This window comes from Marmota flaviventris, chromosome 12 (assembly GCF_047511675.1).
Source record: "Marmota flaviventris isolate mMarFla1 chromosome 12, mMarFla1.hap1, whole genome shotgun sequence".
NCBI classification, from domain to species: Eukaryota; Metazoa; Chordata; class Mammalia; order Rodentia; family Sciuridae; genus Marmota; species Marmota flaviventris.
This window is the reverse complement of record NC_092509.1, coordinates 48,760,444-48,783,464: the sequence shown is the minus strand read 5'-3', so window position 1 is coordinate 48,783,464 and position 23,021 is coordinate 48,760,444. Positions and strand designations below refer to the sequence as shown.

The following is a 23,021-nucleotide window of genomic DNA, read 5'->3' as shown; positions in this document are numbered from 1 at the left end:
GCCTGGCCATCCTGCTCACTTCTAGAAAAACCTGGTAGACTCCAGGCTTCATTTCCAGAGTTCACACTCCAAGCTCAGGCTACCACCTTTGGGCTCCTTCACCTCCCTCTTCTGTGTATACCAGGCCCTCCCTCTCTCACCTAATTTTCTCAGTTGAGGAACACCCATCTGGCCCCTTAGCCCCCTATGGGCCCACCTCAGGGCCTCCATATTAGTTACCCTTCCAGGTTCCACTCAGGTCTCTCTCCTCAGGAAGTCTCTCCTGAGCAGCTGGGACCTCATCATCAGCCTCATTTAGCTTTTATGTTCTGTGCCATTTGGCACCTGGCACCCCTACTTTGTGTATAATGTAGCAAAAAGAACAAGAGCTTTGGCCCCAGACTTTCTGGTTCAAACCTAGCCTGTACCACATAGTAGCTATTTGTAACCTTAGAACTGAAATAGTATCTTAGAACTGAAATTGTAACCAGAGCAAGTCACTTCATTCCTGTGCCTCTCACACAGAACAAGATCGACAGTAGGACCTACTTCCTGGGTTGCAATGAGAGGATGTAGACATGCCATAAACCTCCTCATGTGTCCATTCATTCTTCTGCCTGTCCCCACAACTATGCCAGAAGTTATAAGGAAGAGGACCCCATTTCAATGCAGGTGGGAATGATCCCTTCTGTTGAATAGGTTCAAGATCACTTAATGGTGATATGTGAGGTTTGGACCCTTTCCGATAGCCTTGGACTTTGGAAAGGAGATTTAGTATTACATCACTGATAGGATGATGGATGTAGAGCGAACACGTGTGCCCCTCACAACACACACACAGTTAATGGATTTGACCAAAGTGATCCTGAGTTAGCAGAATTCCCAATAGAACAAAGGCATAGAGAATCTGTCACTCTCCTATGTACAGCCCCTTAGATTATCCAATCTTTATTTAATTTTTACTATCAAGCATCCTTTTTCTGCATCTGACCCACGGTGGCAGAATTCATTTCGCCCTTTTTAACACTTGTTTCCCCTCCTCTCATCTGCCTAGAAATCTGGTCCAATTCAGTTCACCTGAAAAAATAACAGTATGTTTCTTCTTGGCTGGATTCTATTTTTGGTATCCATCGCTCCCTCCTTGGCCTGCACAGATGCATATGTGTGCTCTGCAGAGGAGCGTTTTAGAACATGAAACCAGTCCCAGGACCCTGTGAAATGCTGAACAAGCTGTCTTCTGCTGATGATACCATCTAACCTGACTGCAGAGACTTGGAAGCTCTAGAAGGGTTTCCAGCTTCTAGAACTGTAGTAACTGTAGGGCAGGGAGAAGCTCACGCCTATGCATGAGGCTGCTTCAAGCAGATTAAATGGCAAAGTGAGCAGTGCATGAGTCCTGATGGCTTATCATGCAGCAGGAACTCAGGCAACTGCACAAGCCTCAGCTCTCTCACTGTGGGCGTCATCTCAGCATCCGGAGGGCAGTTTGTCTCCTATGCCAGAAGCCCTGTGTGAGGTGGGACTGATGCCATCTCAAGTCCAGAGCTAGGTGTCAACAGCACCTAAAATCCGCTGAGTCTTCTCTAGAGCGTCTGATCTTTTTCCTACCTTCCCAGAGCTATCTTCTTATTGTCCATGTTTTCAGACCTGAGTAAAGTGATTTATTCTTATGTGTCAGGCCTGATTCTAGGAAATTCTACTGCTGCTTATGGGCTGCCTGCAACTTTAGGACTGCCAGCTGACAAAGAGAAAGCTAGGGCAGGAGCTGCCCCGACCCCTTGTACGCCAGCTCACTGCAGTCCTTCCTGGGCCCTTATTGTCTGGCATCTACTTGGAGCAAGGATCTTTTATCCTGTTGCTCTCTGGGATACAGTGTGGGGTGGAGGGAGAATTAATTGTATTTCTTTCATATCCACCCACAGTGCTAACATTCAAAAATTATAGCTCCTGGAATAAAACAGTTGAGCACAACTGCTTCAGTGACAGATTCCTTTTGATTGTCCTGCCTGAACCCACTCACTCTCAACTGCTCTGACAAGGGAGCCTTCGGCCTCTTCTCTGGGAAAAGCTTCCTAAAGGGACTTGGGCCACTGCTGGGTTTAACTCTGTGTTTGTTACAGAGTGCCACAAAGCTTCCCTCCAGCTCTGTGGTGTGCAACACACACACACACACACACACACACACAGATGAGACATTCATGAAATTGCTAATTTCACACATTCTCTCTCTCTCTCTCACACACACACACACACACTCACACATGCGCTTGAACCTACCACATTTACCAACAAAGCTTTCCATCCTGATTTGTACCCTGTTCTCCACGATTCACCATCCTCGCCCCGATCCCAAACTGAACACTAACAATGACAGCCCCAAAATAATAATATAAATAATATGCCAGGCATTCACCAGAAAAGGACTTTTCAAGCTTACCTGCGGGGGTCATGAACTTCCACAGAAAACTTCTTTTCTCTGAAATACAGGTTTTCCAGTTGTCTCCATTGGAATATCTGGACAGAAAACAGTGTGGTTTAAGCTCAGGAGCCTGCCTTCCCACGTCGTCCCTTCCTTGCCCGGTTAACTTTCCACAGCTGGCAGTTTCCTTATCAAAGCAGAGACCTTGCAGTTGTTTGTGCTCCTCCGCCTGTGCCTGAAGCCACACACACACACACACACACACACACACACACACACACACCAGCTCTCCGTTTAAAACCAGGCACCGAGGGTGTGGATTTTCCTGCAGGTTTCTGGACGGGAACAAAACAAGTTCTTTTCCACTTGCTCCCCTTTGGATCGCCTTTGTTGAACTCTCAAGACAGTTCCCAGCTCTGCAGACTTTTCCCTCCAAGGACGGGGGAGGGGAGGGGGCGCAGAGAGGAGGGAGGGCCAGGAGGCCGAGCGAGCGCGGGCGCTCAGAGGGGAGCGGGAGCCATCTGTGCCGCGGAGCCGAGCGCCGAGCCGCTTCCTCCCCTCAAGTGCTGAAATGGGAAGGCGTTCAAATTCCCAGCCTCCCATCGGGACTCCACTTCCTGCCGCTAATGTGCAGGAGCCTCCGACGCGCTCGCAAAGGGCGGAGGCTGCCGGGACCTTAGTTAGGGGCAGGCGACTCAAGATCACCGTATGAGCCTGCCATGCCCATTCTTTCGGTGGCACAAAGAAAAGCAAGAGTTGTGTCCCTAGAGGGACACTGCAGCCAGATCCCTTCCAGCAACAGAAGGAAGCAGAAAGCGCCTTAACTAGAAATCTGATGGCAATGCTGGGAAGCAATTAGAGCTGCATGGAATTGCTCTAGGAACGGGGTTCCTTTCTCTGGATGAGAATGAAAGTTGCTTCACCCTCTGGGAAATGTCAGGAGGATAAAGTCAAGTGCCCACATGTTTGCATTTATATTGACGGTTGCTCTATCCCCTTCCATAAACTTAGGATGTGACTTTATTTTGCTGAAATAGAGCAGAAATCCTGTTCTCATCCTTCCTCTTGGAGATGGCTGATTCTTCCCTGGGATCCCCCTTTTTCTGCCCACTAAGTCGGGACATATGCTTTCTAAGGTCTCATTCCAGACCCAGAGTCCTCTGACTGGAGGCTCCTGGCCCACTCTGACTTGCTCTGTTTCCTCCACCTTAAAGATGTGAGGGCCATTTCCCTGCATCAGATTACACTGTCTCCTCAGGCTCAGGATGCTGGTGGTCAGTGCTTGGTCAATAGGTTCATCATCCACGCAGAGCTGAGCTGGAATAAAACGGTTTTCTAGGATGGCTGCATCTTTTATCTCTACAGTCTCCTCTCTGAAATTTTAAAATTATTTTGTCTGTGTAAGTAATAAGATGGGGATATCAACTGCCTCTTCCTACAGAGCTCCCTCTTCCATAAGCAGCTCGGAGTGCAATGTACTCTGAAACCCAAGGAAACTGCACTTTTCTTCCTCTTTAAGGTCAATTCCAATTCCAAGTGGATGGAGAGACATCTGAAGGAAAGGAGGGGCTCTAAAGCCAGCTAGCTCAGACAGCTTTGTGTCCACCTGCCTTAGCAGTGTCTTTATTATTCAAATATCACATCAAGGGCTCTCTTTGGATGCTCTGCCACTGTGGATGCCTCAGTGGAAACACCCAGAGTTCCTCTCTGATCCCTGGTTGCTAGGTATTTATGGAGTTTTCACCCAAATTTCATCAGAGTCAAAAAAAAAAAAAAGAACGAAAGAAAGAAAGAAAAAAAGAAAAAACCCAGAACTAATAGGTTCCATGGCATTGACTTTTTCACCCACAGGTGGCACATAGAGTGGCAAGGCCAGGCACCAAGGCTTTGGAATTTGACTAAGACATTTGGAATCTGCTCCCATGCTTCCAAGTTGCCAGACCTTGGGCCAGTTGCGGCATTCCCTTTAGCCTCAGTTTCCCCATTCATAAAATGTCAAGAAAGGGCCCCCAAGATAGATCTTAGCTGCAGCAGCTCCTTAGTACCATATTGGCACAAAGTATGTATTCTACACACCTGGATCTTCCTGATTCCTAGTTGTTCTCACTTCCCCCCAATACTGGCAAATAAATAACTGCAGGCTTTTAAAAAATTTCCTAATGAAGCCCTGACTTTGGAGTTTAAGGGGAATTGTATTATTTATAGGCTGGAAATCTTTAAGTGTAAAGATTTATTTTCTTACCCTACTGTCTGTCCTCTTTCCTCTGAAGAAATGGAGATGGATGATTGATGGCTGATGGTCACTCAGCCCATGCTCTTGTACCCACCTTAACCAGGCAAAGTGGGATCTTGGATGGGACTGGCTTCATGGGTGTGTGACCTGAAGGACCCCCACTCAGAAAGACCCTGTGCTTGGATGAATCCTATGTTGTTGTCATCTTGAAATTCTTAATAAGTTTTCATCAAGGGGCCCTCATTTCCATCTTGCACTGGTCTTGCCAATTATGTAGCTGATCTGGTTCTGGGGCTGATGCCGGTGCTGACAGGCTCTGTCCAAGACTCAGCAGCACGGTGGGGGGTGGGGTTAAGTTGGTAGGAGGACCCAGGGAGGCTGGATTCTCCTATCCCCTACAGGGAGAAAAGGTAGCCACACCTGGAGCGACCATATGTGAGAAAACCCCACTTGTGCCTTTTCATTTGAAGCCCCCAGATAAAGAACCCAGAGCAGAATGCTCAGAGGGTTGGTTCCCTGGCAACCCCTCCTTCCCCCACTCCTTGCAAAATAAAACACAGACCACGCCTTTGCTCTAAGTGGTCCCTCATGCTGTTCAGCGTGGAGATCCTCGTGTCTGCCAACGGGACCAAACAAAACCATCTGGGCTTGCTGCAGCCCCTCCGTCTGCGGCCACTGTGGCTGCCTCTGGGACAGCTTCTGCCTCTGGCTGCTGTTCTCAGCAGTGAACCCTTGGGTTCTGACTCCCAGGCATGTCTCTAGGATGATGTACTATCTGTAGAAACGCATGTAACAGGGTGCAGCACAATGGATTTCCCTGCTTTAAGCACCTTATAGATGTGTTTTTTATCTTACAAATGGAATATTGGGAAGGGGAGGTGGGAGTGAGATGGATGAATGACAGGGTAGTTTTTCAGGATGGCATTGTTGCGCTGGGCATGAGAAGGGTGCCAGGCATGCTGGCTGAGGATCCTTTTCTCCTCACTTAGAGGAGGGGGGAGAGGTGGGGAGCTGGGCACACTGGTGAGTTAAAGTATGGAGACAGCAGAGACAGAGTGCAGGGACAGCTGCTATTAGGGGCCAGGGGCGGGTGTCACGGGGCTCTTCCTGGGGTCTGGGGCATTTCTGTTCACGTGCCCTGTGCCCATGGTTTGGAGCCCCTGTCTGCTCAACACTCGGCTCTGTGGCTGGCAGAGCAAAAACAATAGGCAAACAAAAGATGCTTGATCCTGCCTCCCTCTTACCGATAAGGAAAGGCGGCTTTGACTGCGCTGGTTCCAGGGCAGCCCCTCATCATCTGAGCCACTCCAGGGGAGCCTCCTTTTCTTGGCTATCCAAGCAACCATCATATGCCAGCCACCACTTAAAGATGTTGCTGTGCTTTGCAACTCCACATAAAGACCCATGGGACACTCATAATGATCATCCTTAGGCCTGGGGCTAGTTCCCTTAGGATTATGTGTCACTCCTATGGCCAATTATGCCTGTGGAGCTAATTAAAAGCTCAACTGTGTAGTTCTATCAATAATCAAAGGATTTGTTAATTAAAACCTAGAAATCAAGGCCATTCTAATGCCTTCATCTAGGCATCTTTAAAAAGCTCTGCAGATGTCTTGTTTGTTTGTTTGTTTGTTTGTTTGATTTTGATCATTTAGGATCCCTCGAGAAGAGTGGCTGGGAAATTTTCTTGGGGCAAATGAGGCCCAGAGAAATGAGGGGAAATGGCCTAGGGCCACACAGCAAGTTAGTGAAGGAACCAGAAATAGAAGTCAAGGGCACCTGGTCCATTACCCCAACCTCTAACTATGTTGCTTTCCCCCCGAGTCCACCAATTAGTGGGAACAGTTCCTAGTCACTAATGGGTGGTTAACTTTACAAGTGGAATGAGTTTCACAAATGAGCAACAATGTGACTGGCAAGGAAGATGTATAAAACCAAATCGTTTAGCCCTACACAATGGCTTTGCCTTCTCTTTATACTATCAAGGATAACAAGTATTACTTTCTTTTCTTGGAGACCTGCTTCCTCTAATTTCCCACATTGCAATCACTTCAGTATTCAGTAGCTTTCCATCAAGGACTAAGAAACAACAATAATCATGATTAAGAACAGCCTCAATGATTTGGTCTTGCGCAGAAAAGAAACTTAGAGGAATCATCAGGGAGTTGCTGGGTGCAGTGGCGCATACCTGCAATCCCAGCAACTGAGGAGGTTGAAGCAGGAGGACCTCAAGTTCAAGGCCAGCCTGGGCAACTCAGTGAGACCCTTTGCAACTTAACAAGACTCTCACAAAATAAAAAGGACTGGGGATGCTCAGTGGCTTAAAAAAAAAAAAAAAGAAAAGAAAAGGAAGTGGTTTCACCAAAACAGGGTTTGTCACCATTGTTGAGACCCTGGGCCTAGATGTGGGTTCTTAGTTTCTGACCTCAGCATGCTGTGATTCCCAATGTAGTCACAAACCTTCTACTTGGCTTTAATGTACTCATGTATAAAACAGAAGATGGGGGGCATTTATCCACAAAGAGCAAACAAGAGTAGCTAATAATACTGCTTTTGAGCCCTGAGTGCAACAGGGTGTACCATAAATCCTTAATGAGCCAGGGCCTTGGTACTGGTTCCTATTAGCTAGTCTGCTGGATTCGAATTCCCACATCCTGTGTATGGCTGAAGGCTGGGGCAGAGGAAGGGGCCTCGGCTCCACTGGACTTCCTCTGTAGCCAGGGTTTACCGAGCGCTGGGACAGCAAGTGGCATGGTGGGCAAGCACTCAGGATGATGTGGAAATCTGGGCTTGGGAGGAAGCTCCGTCTGGTGGCTCTTGTTCTTGATCAGTACTTCAGGGAGCCTTGTCTTCCTCCGGTTCTGAGGCTGAGTCACCAAGCCTCTTAATGATGTCCCTATGAGTAACTTCCTGCTTCATCCAGAGGGGCCATTATACAGAATCACAGCAGCAATCTGCTCTATCCCCTCCTTTCACAGATGAAGCATCCCCCAATGACAGAGGTTAAGGGACGGGCAGAGGTTAAATAAGTCATCGATGTTGAGAGGCACATCTTGTGACTTCCCATCCTGGGCTCTTTCTAATACTCCACAAGGGGCTCTGACGATGAATGAGAACAAAGATGTTTCAAGCTCTGGCTAAATAAATTGTCGCTTCTTCAAATGATCAGGATTTGGCAGTCTAAACGAAGCTGCATGCTTTCCAAACTCCAGCAAGGAGTCCTCTAATAAGAAGAATCAGACTCCAAGCCCAGGATGAGACATCCAAAGTAAAACTCCACTTCCTTCTTTCACTTCTGCCCTTTCTACTTTCTACATGCAGAAAGCCTCTCACAAGCCTCTAGGTTTATTTACACATTCAGCAAATCAAAATGAGTTGCTGTCCATCTGCAGGACAAAAGGAGGAAGCCGCTGAACCCGAGCTGCCTGGAGTTTAAGATGTGAGTTGCCACAGAGGCCCCCAAGCCTGTGCTCAGGAGATTTTTGTCACATGCACCCTGGTAGGGTTCTGCTATGGTGGCACAATCATTTTTAGGGGGCAAAAAAAAGCAGGTGTACAAAAGCAGGATGAAGCCATAGGTTGAAACCATATGTCAGTTTTATATCAGTCCCACAGGCATTCAAGATATTTTACTTTATTTGTTAAGAAAAGAGAAACAAAACCTTTGGGGGTATTAGGCATCATCCAATCCCCATCCTTTTCTACTGATTCGTTAGTGGGTGTCTTCTGTGTGCTGGCCTATGCTAATGAGCAGAAATGTGCCCAGCACATGTTTATCAGCTAACCCTCCCCATGCATGGAGTCTGCACCTGACTCAACCAACGAGAGATAAAAAATACCTGGAAAAAGAAAATCCTGTCTGCAACACAATGCAAAAACACATGCAGATTCTTTTCCTCATCATCATTTCCTAAGCACAGTACAATAACTATTTACATCACATTAGGTATTATAGGTATCCTAGAGATGACTTAAAGTATACAGGAGGGTTCGCACAGGTTCTATGTAAATACCACACTGGTTTTTTTTTTGTACTAGAGGCTTGAGCATTGGTGAATTTTAGTATCCAAGTAGGGTCCTGGAGCCAACCTGCACAGGGATAGAGGGATAACTGTTCTTGTAAGGAATTTAGGATCTAGCTGGGAAGACTAGACTTTTACTAAGAGTAGAGTGATGGACGTTCTGGTGGTTAGTTCCTTGGTAGAGCTCATCTCTGGTTTCTGTACCACCAGCCTTTTAAAACTTGATGGAGACACTGTCCACCTCATCAAGTTAGGGCTCACGCTTGTGTCCCAAATAATCAGTACTTATGACTGTCACTCATTCTTGACTGTTTTGCTTCATCATTTTCAAGAGCAAGAACTCCAGCTGAAGCCATGCCTGATGTCCATCCTTATCTTAGCGTCCTCGTTTCTAAGACATCAGGGTGCACAGGTGTTGCTACATTCTACACATAGGTCAGAGTCAGACCGTAAATTCAAGGATGCCCCATAGCTATTCTTTTGAATTAAAAAAAATGAGTATTTTGTTTTAAACTTTTCCTATGTATAAGAGTTCAAGCAGGATAGTACTGACTAAAAGCATAATTTTCAAAGTCATATTATCTTCCACATAATTGCGTCTGTTTTTTTTGTTTGTTTGTTTGTTTTTATGTGGTGCTGAGGATCGAATCCGGGTCCTGCCCGTGCTAGGCAAGTGCTCTACCACTAAGCCACAATCCAAGCCCAATGTCTTTAATTTTTTCATGTTCAAAATACTTACTGATAACAACACTACTCATAGGTTGCTATATTAATGAAAAGGGCTTGAAATGGTATCTAGTACACAGTAAGCATTCAATAAATATTAGAGACTACTATGTCCATTCTCCTTCATTGTTTACATGCCAGTATTAGTCTTAATGTAAAACTTCTGAGGACTCTGAGTACCTATCAGTCCAAAGTACAGGTTTGTGTAATTTTCTTTTCTTTCAAAGATGACCAATATGGTGCCAGCGGTGTTTAAAAAGTATGTTTTCTGTTCTGTTGGATTTTTTGTGATGCAAGCCTAAGCCTCACCAAGGCTTCTTGATCAGATCATCCCGTCTGAGCTGCAGGTTGCCCTGTGCTCTTTGGGCTGGTTCATTCTAGTCTTCTCCAGCCAATTCCCACATGGACAGCAATTGTGATTATAGTTCATTCTGACCACTTTCTGGCTGTGACTTCTAATCTCAAAAATGTTTGCCCTGAGAAGCAAGTATCCTGTTATAATGTGCCTTGATATTAACCACAGCAGAACGGCCTATCACCAGAACCAAATCAGGCCTTCCAAACTCCACGAACATGGGTGATTGTGTGTCTCATATTACCTGTGTGGAAGAGGGCTCCCTGGCATCTCTTTATCTCTTTTCTGCAGAGATGGCCCCACACCCAGTAAACAAAACAATGGTTAATATTTCTCCACAGCCAGACCTAATGGAATCAAGATGTTCCCCCGGCCAGTTGCCTCCTCTGTCAGACAACATGAGCTCCAAATTGATTTGGTTAATCCGGTGACAGATGCCCAGCACACCAGTCCTTGACCCTTTAATGGATGGCCTCTTTTTAACCCATTAAAAACCCTTTTAGCTTCCTTTGGCTTAAGAATCTTTAGAAAGGGAAAAGAGAAAGAGGTTAATGAGTCCTTAACAAGTCGGTGGAGAAACAGGCCAGTTTATTTCCCTCCATTGGATTAGATTTTCTTTTACTTTTCTCCCCAGAGGGCTTTTCTCTATATTATTTTCTTGTGTGTACTTTGGCTTTTCTTGCAGAGAGACTCTACCATAATGCTTTGGAGAATGTAAATACTTTAAAGGCAAGCCGAGTTTTTCCTTCCCTATCTTCTGCCTCCTGATGAAATTTCTTGCCTCCCTCCGAATATGCCTCTGGGGATCAATGAGGGATAATGTCCCAAGGATGTCGAGCATCTGAGCCTAACTTTGGCTTTCCTTGCAATGAGCACTGTGGCCCAGTGATTGTGGCCTAATCTCTCTGTCCCTCAGACCTTCCTTGAAAAGGACCTACCTCAATTTTGGATACCTCAAAGGGTTGAATCAATCTGTTTGAGAAGCACTGGGTGCATCTGGGGAGAAAATCTGGATGGGCCATTTCACCAGTTTTGGCAAAGATATCTTTTGGACTGCTATAAAGTGTCATTTTTAAAGCAGGGTTTTACTACTTTGGAGGGCAGACTTTGGAGGTGGGGGAGCTGTAGTTTTCTATTTGGGGGAATTTGTCAGTTCTCCCACACCTGGTAGCTCTATATAAAGATGTGGTGTCACTGAAACATCCCAGGTCCTTTGGGGAGGTCATCTGACCTTTTGGGAGACAGAGATGGAATGGGAAAGAGTAGGTTGGCAACCAGGGAAATTCAGGTATACCTCTCCTAACCAAAAGGCGTCAAGCTTTAAAAAGATAAAATGACAATACTCTACTCTAGTGTCATTTATGCAAGAAAAGGAGGGGAGGAGGAAGAAGAGAAAAAGGAGGAAACAAAAGAAAAGGAAAGGAAACAAGGCAAATCAGCAAGCGCTGCTCAGGAAATATTTTTCAACAGCAGCTTGTTTGCGTGCTCAAATCCCTGGTGCTTCAAGAACCAGCCCCTCCTTCTGGGGAGGGATAAGGTCACAGTCCTCAGGTTGGTGGGCATAGGAGGGAGGTGTGCTGTGTGCTGTGAGATTTCAGGTGCAAGTTTCCAGGCTCCCCTAGTTGAAGAGTGAGCCAGGGAGCTAGGCAGGGGAGCAGGCAGCCAGCTAGACATTTGCAGCTTGCTTTTCAAATCAGCCCCTGCGGGGTAACTCTCTTGGTCCTGCAGGCTGCTCTGCAATTGCGGCTGCAGCCAGCAGGGGGCGAGGTGCAGGGTCTGCTTCCCTTTTCTCCCAGCTTTGTATCCAAGGTTCTGAGTTTGGCTTGCCCCAAGGCAGACAGAGGCCATCTCTGCACTCTGGCCCTTGTTGATGTTGGTGCTCTCCCTCTCTGGATCCTCCTTCTGGACTGCCATCCCGGGAAGAAGAGAGGTGAGGGGATATTTTCTAGGGACGAGGACTTCATGTCTAAATTCCCTGTCTTTCTAGAAGGGCTGGCTCTATTTAAAGCTCTGATTCTCCCCCCCAGGAGAATTCTAAAGTTGGCAGGTCAACTGGAGGAACCGTGAATTTGGGGGGAGGGAGAGAAGTGACAGCAGAAGAGGAAATTGAAACTTTCAGCAATCTGTCCTGAACTGCTTTCTTTTCACTAGAAGGGTCCCCAGCCCCCCACACTTCCTAATCCCAGTCTGGGCTGGGCTGGTTCTCCCAGATATTCATGTGCAGCCCTCTATGACAATGACTATCATCCTGTGTTATGAATGTCTTTTTTACTCAAATATCTTCTCCATGAGACTTAAGGTCTGGAATGTTATTTTTCTAGCCCTGAGCACAATTCTTGAGACATATTAGGTACTCAATAACTGCTTGTTGAATGAATACATGAATGAATGAATGAATGAATGAATAAAAAACTTTATGAGGTAGGTATTATGGCAACCCAAGTTCAGAGAGGTTAAGTTACTTTCTCAACGTTACACAGATGATACAGTATGGGAGCAGGTATTCACACTCTCTTCTTTCTGCTTGAATTCAAGCTACTTCCTTGAGGTAAGGAATCTCCAGTGATTGAACCCAGACATTTTGTTAAAAATGCATTTTTCAACTGTAAGGGATGTAGCAACATAGAAGTGGTGATTGCAGCCAGCCACAGAGGGATTTCTGCCACAACCAAGAAGCCACAGTCCTCCTTCTGGAAGCTCTATGGGAACTCATCTCTAGCCCAGAGAGAACTGGGGACATCTACAATCCCAGCAGCTTACGGTCTCCAACTAGAATCCTGGAGAGAATTGTCACAGCTCATCTTGCCTGGAAACATCTTCCTCTGCTCCAGGCTCCTTGATGGAATGGGGTGGGGGCAGGTTGGACCCGTATGGTGCAGTCTACTGGCCCCTCCAGCAGGTGCCGACTCTTGAGTCCCGCGGATCGTGGGCAGAGTTGGGGACAGGTTCTGGCTGTGCTGGGGCTTGGTGCTAAACAGGTTTAACAGTTTCAGGAAGGTCAATTCAGCTTGGGTTTCCCCCTTTGAATCATGCACAATATGAGAAAAAAAAAAACAACAACAAAACCTCACATAACTCAGAACTCCCTAAGTACCTTATGTTCAGCAGAAACAGGCGGCGATGGTCTAAGACAAAGAGGTTACTAGAATTCAACAAGCAGGCTTCCCAACCTAATGCTTCCTGCTTCTAAGAAAGAAAAGGAGCCCAGATTAGCTGGAATTGTTCAGTGTCTGCAGGGCTCCAGTATATGCTCTGGATATCTAATTACTATTAGCTCTCAGCTTCCTTTTGGTTCAATGGGCAAAAAAATGAAATCAAAGGAGAGCCCAGATGGGAGTGATTTTTAATGCTTTTCATTTTTTCATCCACAAAGTGAAGCTGTAGAGAGCTACAGGACGTCTCTGCTCCCCTCCTTGCCCGTACAGATGTCTTGCTCTTTACGTGGAGGGAGCTCTCACAGACCCTTCCTTACACGAGATGTCCTATTTACAATTAAATCTGAGGCCGCTGGACAAATACATATGGAGAGTCTTCAAAATTAGTGGTGGCTGGCAACAGGCTATTAGATATTTTGCCCCCACACTTTAATCCATCCAGCCATTTGTGGAGTGTATGGTGTGTGAGACGCTGAGAGGCCCCCAGGATACGGCAGTGAATAAAACCGCCCTGGACATCTTTTGAGGAAAGCGGTAAAGAGATAAATGAGAAATGAATAAGAAAACCAGGGGGAATAGAGAGTCCAAGGGTAACAGGTGGCAAGGACAAATGTAGGACAGGTAAGGTGGCTAGGACGGGATCATCATTGTTAAGAAGGTAGTCAGGGCAGGTCTCATGAAGGTGATATCTGAGTAAATATCAGAAAGAAACCAAGTGCATAACTGTGCAGCTGTATACCACACAGGTAGAGGGGTCTGGGACGCCATTTATGTGTATGTGTGTGCGTGCGTGCGTGTGTGTGTGTGTGTGTGTGTATGTGTGCATGTTATGTTGGTGCGGGAAAAAATGGTGAAGTAACTATCAAAGGATACTGGAATATTACTCTGCCATAAAAAGGAAATGAAGATCAATCCATGTCACAACACGAAGGAACCCTTGGAAACATTATTCTAAGTGAAACATGCTAGTCACAAAAGGCCACAATTTATTTTTTTAAAAAGTCCAGAATAAACGGATTCAGAGAGAAACAAAGTAGATCGTGGGTACCTAGGGCTGGGGATTAGGAAGAAAGGGGAGTGACAAGAAGGTTCTTTGTGGCCTTCTGCTGTTTTGGCCAGTAAATCCTGGACTGGATTCTTCAGGGATCAGTGATAATCTATGATTAAAACTCAGTCAAAGTCCTCAAAAGTAGCGGTAGTCCAGGGGAAAAAAAACGGCCCCCTAATCCTCAGTGTACCCCTTTCCAAAGGAAGCTGGCTCACCCGTGTCAGACAGTTCCTGGGCCAGTGCCCCTTCTCCTCTGCCGGGGGCCTCCACTGTGGCGACTCACTCCCCTGCCCATCAGCACCAGGGCAGCGGGGCAGCGGGGCAGAGGCCCTGACAGTGCGCTGTTCTCCTCTCGCTGCTCTGCTGCTGGTGAAAATCTGGCCAGTGACTAGATTTTATGAGTCTTCAAACCTCAAACATAAACTCAATCATGTACTTAAATATACACATGCACACACAGAAACTCACTCAGCTGGGATTTCTAATGCTTACTGAAGGTAGGGCTGGGGTTTGGACGCCAGTTAAACTTGAGTACCCCGAGGTTGGAACCTACAGCCCCTCTCCTGTTAAAAGCCAGAACAGGAACATTCATTGCAAGTAGCTGAGCACACTGCAGGGGGCACAGGGACCCCATGGGCTACATTAGATGCCCATATGTGACTTCCGGAGTGTTCTCAGGACCAGTGTAGAGATGCACAAAACCCCACGTAGCCACCAGAAACATCTGTTGGACATGCCAGAGAAAAAGAATTAGTGGTGGGACGGTCTACATCACTGCCCAGGGCTCTCTGGAATCTCCATCCGCTGACCCCACACAGGCTTGCTGGGAGTTATGCTGTCAGTGGGTAACTCTGCCTCTGTGTCACTAGAGCCAAGGATGATAAAATGGAAGACCTGGCTGAGACCTTGAGATGAGCTACACCTTGAAAGAAAATTGGGAGCAGACCTTCCAGAAGGAAGAAAAGAGCAGGGGCCAAGAGCCAGTTAGGAAGCCTACTTGGCTGTTAGACGGGTCAACACGTGACGCTGCTTGCCTGCAGCAGCCCTGGTCTGAATGACATCCTGGCATAATTGATAACCCTGGTGCCTCTTTTCACTGTTAAAAGTGGCCTGGTTTAGATATTAAATGGTCTGCGGCTGGGGTGATGCACATATGCCAAAGACTCAGGAGGCTGGAGCAGGAAGATCACAAGTTCAAAGCCAGCCTTAGCAATTTAGCAAGGCCCTAAGCAACTAAGTGAGACCCTGTCTCAAAATGAAAAATAAAAAGGAGTGGAGATATGGCTCAATGGTAAAGTGCCCCTGGGTTCAATCCTTGTACTCCCCCCCCAAAAAAAATAGAGCCCCAAACAAAACAAAATCCTTTAGGCTGGGAATGGGGTTCGGGGTAGAGTGCCCTGGATTCAATCCCCCATACCAAAAAACAAAACAACAACAAATCAACAAATGAAACCCAACGGGCCCAAAAAGACCAATACTTTAGTTGCATTATCTGAATATCTAGAATAGTCAAAGAATAGAAACAGAAAGTGGAATTGTGCTGCCAGAGGCTCAGTGGGGAGGAAATGGGAAATCATTGTTTATTGGTTACAAAATGTCGCCTCTGCAAGACGAAAACAGTTCTGGAGATGCGTCACACAACACTGTGAACACACTTAACACAACTGAACCGTACGCTGAAAAGTGGTTGAGGGGAAGCCTTAGGTTGTGTGAATTTTATCACAATTGGAAAATTAAACAAAACCAAAAAATCTCAGATGACTCTGAAATCCCTCACCCACAGCTGGGGTGTGAAAGGTTTAGGAGGGTGGAAAGCCAGACAGCTTCTTTAGAGGAGGGTGTCTTTGGGAGAGGGATGTGCTGTACACTCACCACTCCCCAGAGAGCAAAGGTGGCATCAAAGATGATGCCTACTGACCCCCTCCACCTACTGGAACAGGGTGCGTTGGGTCATTGAGAGAGCTTGACAGGTGCCCTTGAGGTCACATGAGCTGGAGGACAGGTGGAGTCCAACCGGGAGATGGGAGAAGACCTAACTTTAAATCAAACTGGGAACTGCTATCGTTTAGGTCTTAAATGTCTCCCAAAGGTCCCAAAGTTAACGCCTTGGCCCCCCGGGGGGGGGTGCCATTGGGAGGTGATAGAACCTTTAAGTGGGGTCTAGTGGGAGCACCTCAGGTCATGGGGTCTGCTCCCGAAGGGGATTTTATTTTATTCTTTATTTTTATGTGGTGCTAAGGATCGAACCCAGTGCCTCACATGTGCTAGCCAAGTGCTCTACCCCTTTGCCACCACAGCCCCCTGAAGGGGATTTGAAGACTCCGATTCCTCCTCTTCTGTCTTTTGTTTTGGTGATGAAATGAGTGTTTTTTCTCCACCATTTGCTCCTGCCAGGTTAGCACAGGCCCCAAAGCGAAACGGAACTAGATAAGGAACTAGAAGCATCCAAGCTGCAAGCCAAAATGATGCTTTTGTCCATATAAATTGATTATCTCAGGTAGTTTATTATGGGCAGAAACCTGACAAGGAGCTTTCCTAAAGGACTGGACATTCTGATTTTTAAGAAAAGCTTATTTTGCTACTTAAAGGGACTGCACGACTTGATATTTAATGTAGGAGTGATCAGAAAAGCCACACACTGCCCTGTGGTTTTTATCAAGAGACAAGGGAAGAACACATTTCAAGGAGTAACATGAGATAAAAGAGATTTGCCCTTGAGACCGTGTGGTCAATATTCTTGCTGTACTCTGCAAAGTCTTTGGTTTACAAGCCAGAAACACCAAAGCTATTCATAAGCTACTACTGGTTCGTGGTTCCTTTTGGAGTGAATGAGGCTAGTGGATGCTTTTCTGCAGTGATTTGGGATCCAACAATAGCATTTGGTTTTGATTTGCTTCTTCAAATTACATCCAAGGTCAATGGGGCCTTGAGGAGTGGGAATCTGCATCTGCAGAGTTATTTAGAAGCTTGTCAGTCTCTAGGGAGCCACTGTGTTGTCCGGCTGTGTTTATTTGCATGTTATAAATACCTGGTGTCTTGTTTGACCTCTCTTGTCCACACAATCAACGTGGCTATCCACGTGGCCTTTCTTGGTGCTGGTGCACGTGCCTGTGTAGGGGCAGGGAGGACAAGAAGTCTAGGTGACCGGGCATTGGCATGGGAATCAGAGGAGTCCTGGGAGACCACATACCACAAAAGGCATATCAGCTGGGGGAGAAAAGCTACTCTTGGTCATTTAATCAGCTCTAGCTTGGGCTCTGGCTCATCTGGAGGACAAAGACACAGAAACTGGCATTTCCCCTTCTATCACCTTCTCGAAAAATGCTAATTTACATTCTTTCTTTTATTCATTACTCCCCCCTGGCTTTAAAATGAGCTTGCCTCTTGTTTTATCCCTCTTCCTGAATATTCCCTCAATCTCAAGACTCCTTATCAGCTATATCAACCACCTTGTTGGGGAGGAACCCGAGGCCCAGGGAAGTGATTCATCTAGCAGAAATGGAGGTGGAATGGTCTTGACTACTGGCCCAGGTACGAGGCTGAATGCGTGATGTGGAGGGAGGTACATAGCTCCCCAAAGGTTTGTGAAGCCTAAAGACTTGAATGTACCTCCTCCAAGAGGTGCCTCTGAGCATGTCACCCTGGGAGAGAAGTGGACGCCCTCTCCTTAAGGGATAATTACATAACTCTTCCTGTACTTTTTCAGGGAAATTCTCTCGTTTCTCACATGATAGCTTTGAAGAATTACCCACCTGGATGAGGGCAATGCCTTTTTACCTGCATACAGACAGATCAACCTTCTTCAAAGGTGAAAGTCTGACACTAGCATGAGTTTCAATAAGAATACGAGCTGATGCTCTTGGAAGCTTGGCTTACTCAGGACTGGAGTCAAAATGGTCTCCACAGGAACCTGTGGGAACTGAGGGACCCTGGGTTCTCAGATCCAAGGACCAAGGGGGAAAAAAAAAATCAGTCATTTTAACAAAGAGATGTTGTTTGCTCTGAGGAGACCCTGACTTTCATCAGTATAAAAAATGACTGGAACAATATTTGCTATGTCAAGGGCAACAGTGCTTTTATCTTGGGGAATGGGAAACTGTTTGAGAAGCAAACTTTTTCAAGATGGAGAAAATTAGACTACATTTGTCCTGCATCTTATAGTCACCATTTCACAGATTGAAACACGGAGACACAGAGAAGTTCTGTGATGACTTTTTCTGAATATCCTGAAATTGAATTAATAGCACCCAAGTTCTTTGGTGGAGATTTACTTTGGATCTTTGAGTGGATGTGGAGATCACTGGTTTCCAAAACCTTTTTTTTTTTTTTTAAGGTGCAACTGTTCTAGGAAGGAATTTGATTTTAACAGAGTAAGACATCTTTTCAACAAAAAGAGATAATTACATAAACTGGATAAAGAAGAATCATAGAGAAAGTTCTCCTTAATTGTCTATATGTAGAAGAGTATTCCTCAAACTTTATAGCATGTATTCAAATCACCTTGAGGGCCTGGGGAGGCAGATTGTAAGTTCCTCCACCGGTAAGTCCCAGTGGGGATCCCAAGTTTGCATTTCTACCATATTCTCAGGTGATATGGATGCTGTTGATCCAAGGACCATAGTTTGAGAACCATTGTAGTCAAAACACTGTACTGTGTTGACTGGTCTCTTCTCAGGGTTCCTCTTTTAGAATCCCCCTCAGCTGGAGAGAGTCACTTTCCCAAGGTCAAGCCCCGCTCTGTGCAGGTCACCTAGAACTAATGATTGGCTGATGCTGGGGGCCAAGGCTTGGCCCCTAGCCTCACGGCGGCGATGATTCTGAGGACTTCAGCTTCAGAACGTCACTCTCAGTTGAGTGATGCCAAGTCAGGACTGCATAGGAGCTTAGCTTCTCTCTGCTTTGTCCTGCTTACTTCCCATTTTCCTAATCTGGGAGATCTCCTCATTATACTTCCTGCATGCAAGTCCATCTTACCCTGTCCTTCCCAGGGAGCCTGAGGTAAAGAGTCATTTAAATGCTCCCTGCTCAGAGACTACTCCTGACCACATATGAGTTCCGAGTCTCTTGCTTTATTGCGTTCATAGGATTTAATACTTGGAGCCCCTGTATTATAGATTTATTTACTGCTGTCATTTGACTGCCTTTCCCACTAGACTGTGGGCTCTGGGAGGGCAGGGAACTTGTCTCCCCTGTTCTGTCTGCAGAGCTGAGAGCAAGCTCTGGCACATGATAAGCACTTGGACAACATTTAATGAACAAGTGAATGAACTTCCAGAAGGAAGAGCCATATATCTTCACCACACCCAACAACTCCAAGGATTGTAGTTGTTAGAGTCTGTAAACAAGTCAAAATAACACCTGGCATTTTGCCAGGGGAATGTTAGAGTTCCTAAACAAGTCTGAATGGTGCCTGGCAAAATGCCAGAGGGAGTGGTTTGAGAAGTAACAAAAGCGAGCCATTAAGTGTGGAGATTCCTTATTGGTTGACTGATGTATCTAGTTTATGCTAATTAGATAAGCTGTGTGGAATGTATAAATACTGCTCCTGTCCTGCAATAAACGGCTCCCACTCCTGCTGTATCAACGTACACAAGTTATTCGTCACCCCCTGGTTATTTTGCTGCAGCCAGCCGGACTGCGGCATGTAGTGACCTAGGAAATCTGGGAAAATGGAAGGTGCTTTCAAAAGTGTGGTATTAGGACTTGAATTTACTTAGGATTTCATAGTTTTTTTTTAAAGCAGTTCATTCAATGTTTAGAACAAGCTCATATTGCTATATGAGCAAGATCAGTTTCTTTCAAGCACTAGAAGACAAATGGGAATTGGTGAGGCAGGGTGACTTGCTCAGCCAGAGTGGTGCAGTAAAAAGGGCCCACCCAGAAATGCTGGGTCCTGCTTCTTGACCCCAGGATCTTGCCTCCATATATCATCATCAGAGGCGAGCTCAGGTCAGTTCCCATGGAGCCTCTCTGTTAAGTCTGAATTTCCTTCAGAAACCCTCATATGGGCGCCATTTTAGTGGTGAGTACTTCATTGTTGCATGCTTGCAGTGAAGTTTTAACACTCTAGCTCAACATGCTGAGGTGATCATATTGAGATCATATTGAGGAAGGAATTTGTTGTATTCCTCTTCCTGAATATTCCCTCAATCTCAAGACTCCTTATCAGCTACATCACCCACCTTGAATATTCCCTCAATCTCAAGACTCCTTATCAGCTACATCAACCACCTTGTTGGGGAGGAACCCGAGGTCCAGGGAAGTGATTCATCTAGCAGAAATGGAGGTAGAATGGTCTTGACTACTGGCCCAGGTACTTGACAGTAGTATGGCAGAAGAGACTGGGGTTTCTTTGCAACACTGGTAACACTGCACGTCTGATAGTGGTTTGAGAGGGGCCATGTCCAGGACTGCTGTCTGCCAAATGAGATCTCATCATGATGCCACATATATATATAAATATATATATTTAAATTAAAACACTATATTACACCTCATCAATATGTACAAACGTGTCATAGAAAATGTTTCTTCATACCAGAAAGAGATCATGATTTTCTCATAACCCCACAGTCTTTTTTTTTTTTTCTTTTCTTTGTTGGAGGTTTATTTTTAAAGGGAGTTTCTGGTAACTCCCTATGTCCCCTTCCCCTCCCCCAGGTCTGCTCCTCAGCTTTGAGGATGCCCTTCCTGATGACCCACGGTCAGGGCCTGTCACCCACAGGCACTAAACTCTTCCAGGTCCACTCAGGCCTTCACAGAGATCTGAAGGACTGATAAGAGGCAAATGGAGGAGGCCCTTTGATCCTGCTCTGTGAATGAGCAGAGGCTGCAAAATGCTAAGAATGCTCAACGCATTAAGTGTAGCTTTTCTCCCAGGAGTGCACAGGGTGTGGCTTCTGAGGGGAACACAGATGCTAGAATGAGGGAGCCACCCGTTCCGGGCCAGCCAAGTCAGAGGGCTCAGCAATCAGCAAATGAGTCAAGCACATCCAAAGAGAAGCTGAAAATGAACTCAGCAGTTCTTATCACACTGAATAATTTAGCAGGGCCATACTGCTGGGAGCCAGCTCATAGTTAATGGAATATTTCCTGTAAATATTATCTTCCCTTCCTGTCTCATCATCTTGTACAGTTCAAAAGTCTTTACTAATCTGGGGAGGTGACAGTAATGCATCAATTCCCAGAGCCAACTCCCCCACTTCTGAAATACTCTTTGGAATCATAGGAAGCCATACCGGCTGCTCAGGGACAAGGGGCAGGCTAATTACTCTGGTTCCTTCTCCTAATGCCTCAGAAGGGACCCCATAATGCTCCTAATTGTGCATCTAAGTGTACATAAAAGCCCCCCTAATTGCACATCAAATAAATAAGTAAATGCTGTCTGCTGAGTATGTAACAAGGACTGACGTCGCCATTCTTTCCCAATGGAGAGCTTTCATTGAATGCGGCTGGTGAACTGGCTGAATCTGGGACTGATGATCTACAGATATTGAGTATTCCTTTTAGAATGGGTCTTAGGAATCACATGCTTCACACTATCTGCTGTCTGACGCTTCTAGCCTCAGATACAGCACGTGGGATCTTTAACTCTCTTAGTGTCCCATTCAGATGGAATTTTCTGCTTTAATTTATAACAGCCTCTGATGATCAGACGCTCTGCCTACAGCTGTAAAGAGTACAAAACACAGGGATTCTTCTGAGAAGAGGGATCAGCCTGGCACTGACGATGCTGTGAGTCTTTGGTGCAGAACAGCCTGACTTCCCCACACCACTGGGACTGATGCCGCTCAAAACGGGTAGATTGTCCCAGAGATTAGAGTTTATCACATATCTCCAGGTTTTGATCTAAGGACTGTGAGGACCTCCTCCTCCACAGATGAAGCCCCAGGTGAGAATCTGCCCCATGGAATCCAGATTCTGCAGAAGTTAATAAATAAGGCCTCTTTGATATGTTTTATTTACTTCTTAAAGGTTTTTGGGAAAGAAAGGAAATACGCTTGCTTGTACCAAACCCATGGGACAGCTAGTGTCACTGTTGATGGTCATTTTTCTGTTTTTGGTGGCCTGGGTCTCTGTACTTCACCATAAATGTACACTAAGATGAAGCTCAAGCTTGATCTCAAGGGCCCAAGGGCCAGACAGAGCTGTTTCGGTTGTTCCCTGACAGGAACTTTACTTGTGAAACGCTCACTCAGGCAGCATTTATTTTCAAACATGCATGCCACATGCTAAAATAGAATTCTGTAACAAGGGTAAAATAATCTGTAGAGCTGAAAAAGTTTTTGTTTGTTTGCTTGCCACTGTGACTCTCTGACCTCTGTTACCCCTGCTAAATGGAGACTGTTGGGCGTGTAGACACGTGGCTCTCATGCTCTGACACTACACTGGGAAGGGAGAGAGTTGCAGTATTCAAAGGGGATGTTTCCAAGAGTCACATGGCATGTGAATATGACAAGAGTTCAGAAGTGGGGAGGCAGATTGAGGGTGAAAGGGAAACATCATTGGCTGAAGGGCGGAAGCAAGATTTCCTAAGAGCCCATGTGGGGCTCTTTAATGGCTTACAAACATTTCTGCAAATGTGGGGAGGACCATGAACTGAATCCAATTCCATGCATGTCTGATGAGTTTGGATGATGAACCCAACTACTATGTGTAACTATTTAGCTCTAAAAAATAAAAATAAAATAAAATAAATGTAATGAAAAGATTTAAAAATAAATACACTTAAAAATTAGTTGCACCAGCAATTTTAAAAAGATATTTTAACATAAAAAATTCAGAAATTCAGGAATTATACAATTTTAAAACAAAGGTGATTTCTTAAAAACAATAACAACAACTCTGCAACCTATCTACAGATATGGTTGGGGTTTTGCTGATTTTTTTAAAAAAACAACTCACCTAAGCAAGGACCATTGCTTAGGGAATGCGATTGTATTGTAGATTTCAAACACTTATTTAGTCCTGTTTATCACTTTTTTAGGGCATTTTGTGGGCTATTCTTCTGCATGTTGTCCTCAAATACGAGGGATGTGGACTTCAGAAGTTCAACACTTCTGAACTCTTCTGAACACATCCAAA

At 45.6% G+C, this 23,021-nt stretch overlaps 1 protein-coding gene across 5 annotated transcripts in view; it reads right to left on the bottom strand.

The window, feature by feature from the left end:
- Frmd4a (FERM domain containing 4A) overlaps positions 1-23,021 on the bottom strand; it is a 288,498-nt gene that overhangs the window by 49,223 nt on the left and 216,254 nt on the right. For 3 of the 5 annotated variants that reach the window (XM_071599955.1, XM_027928637.2, XM_071599956.1), the window contains exon 12: positions 2,417-2,493. In XM_071599955.1, the coding sequence (XP_071456056.1) occupies positions 2,417-2,493 (77 nt within the window). Of the gene's footprint in view, positions 1-2,416; positions 2,494-2,681; positions 2,898-23,021 lie in introns of those variants that run through there. The other 2 variants (XM_071599957.1, XM_071599958.1) reach the window with 2 other exon arrangements.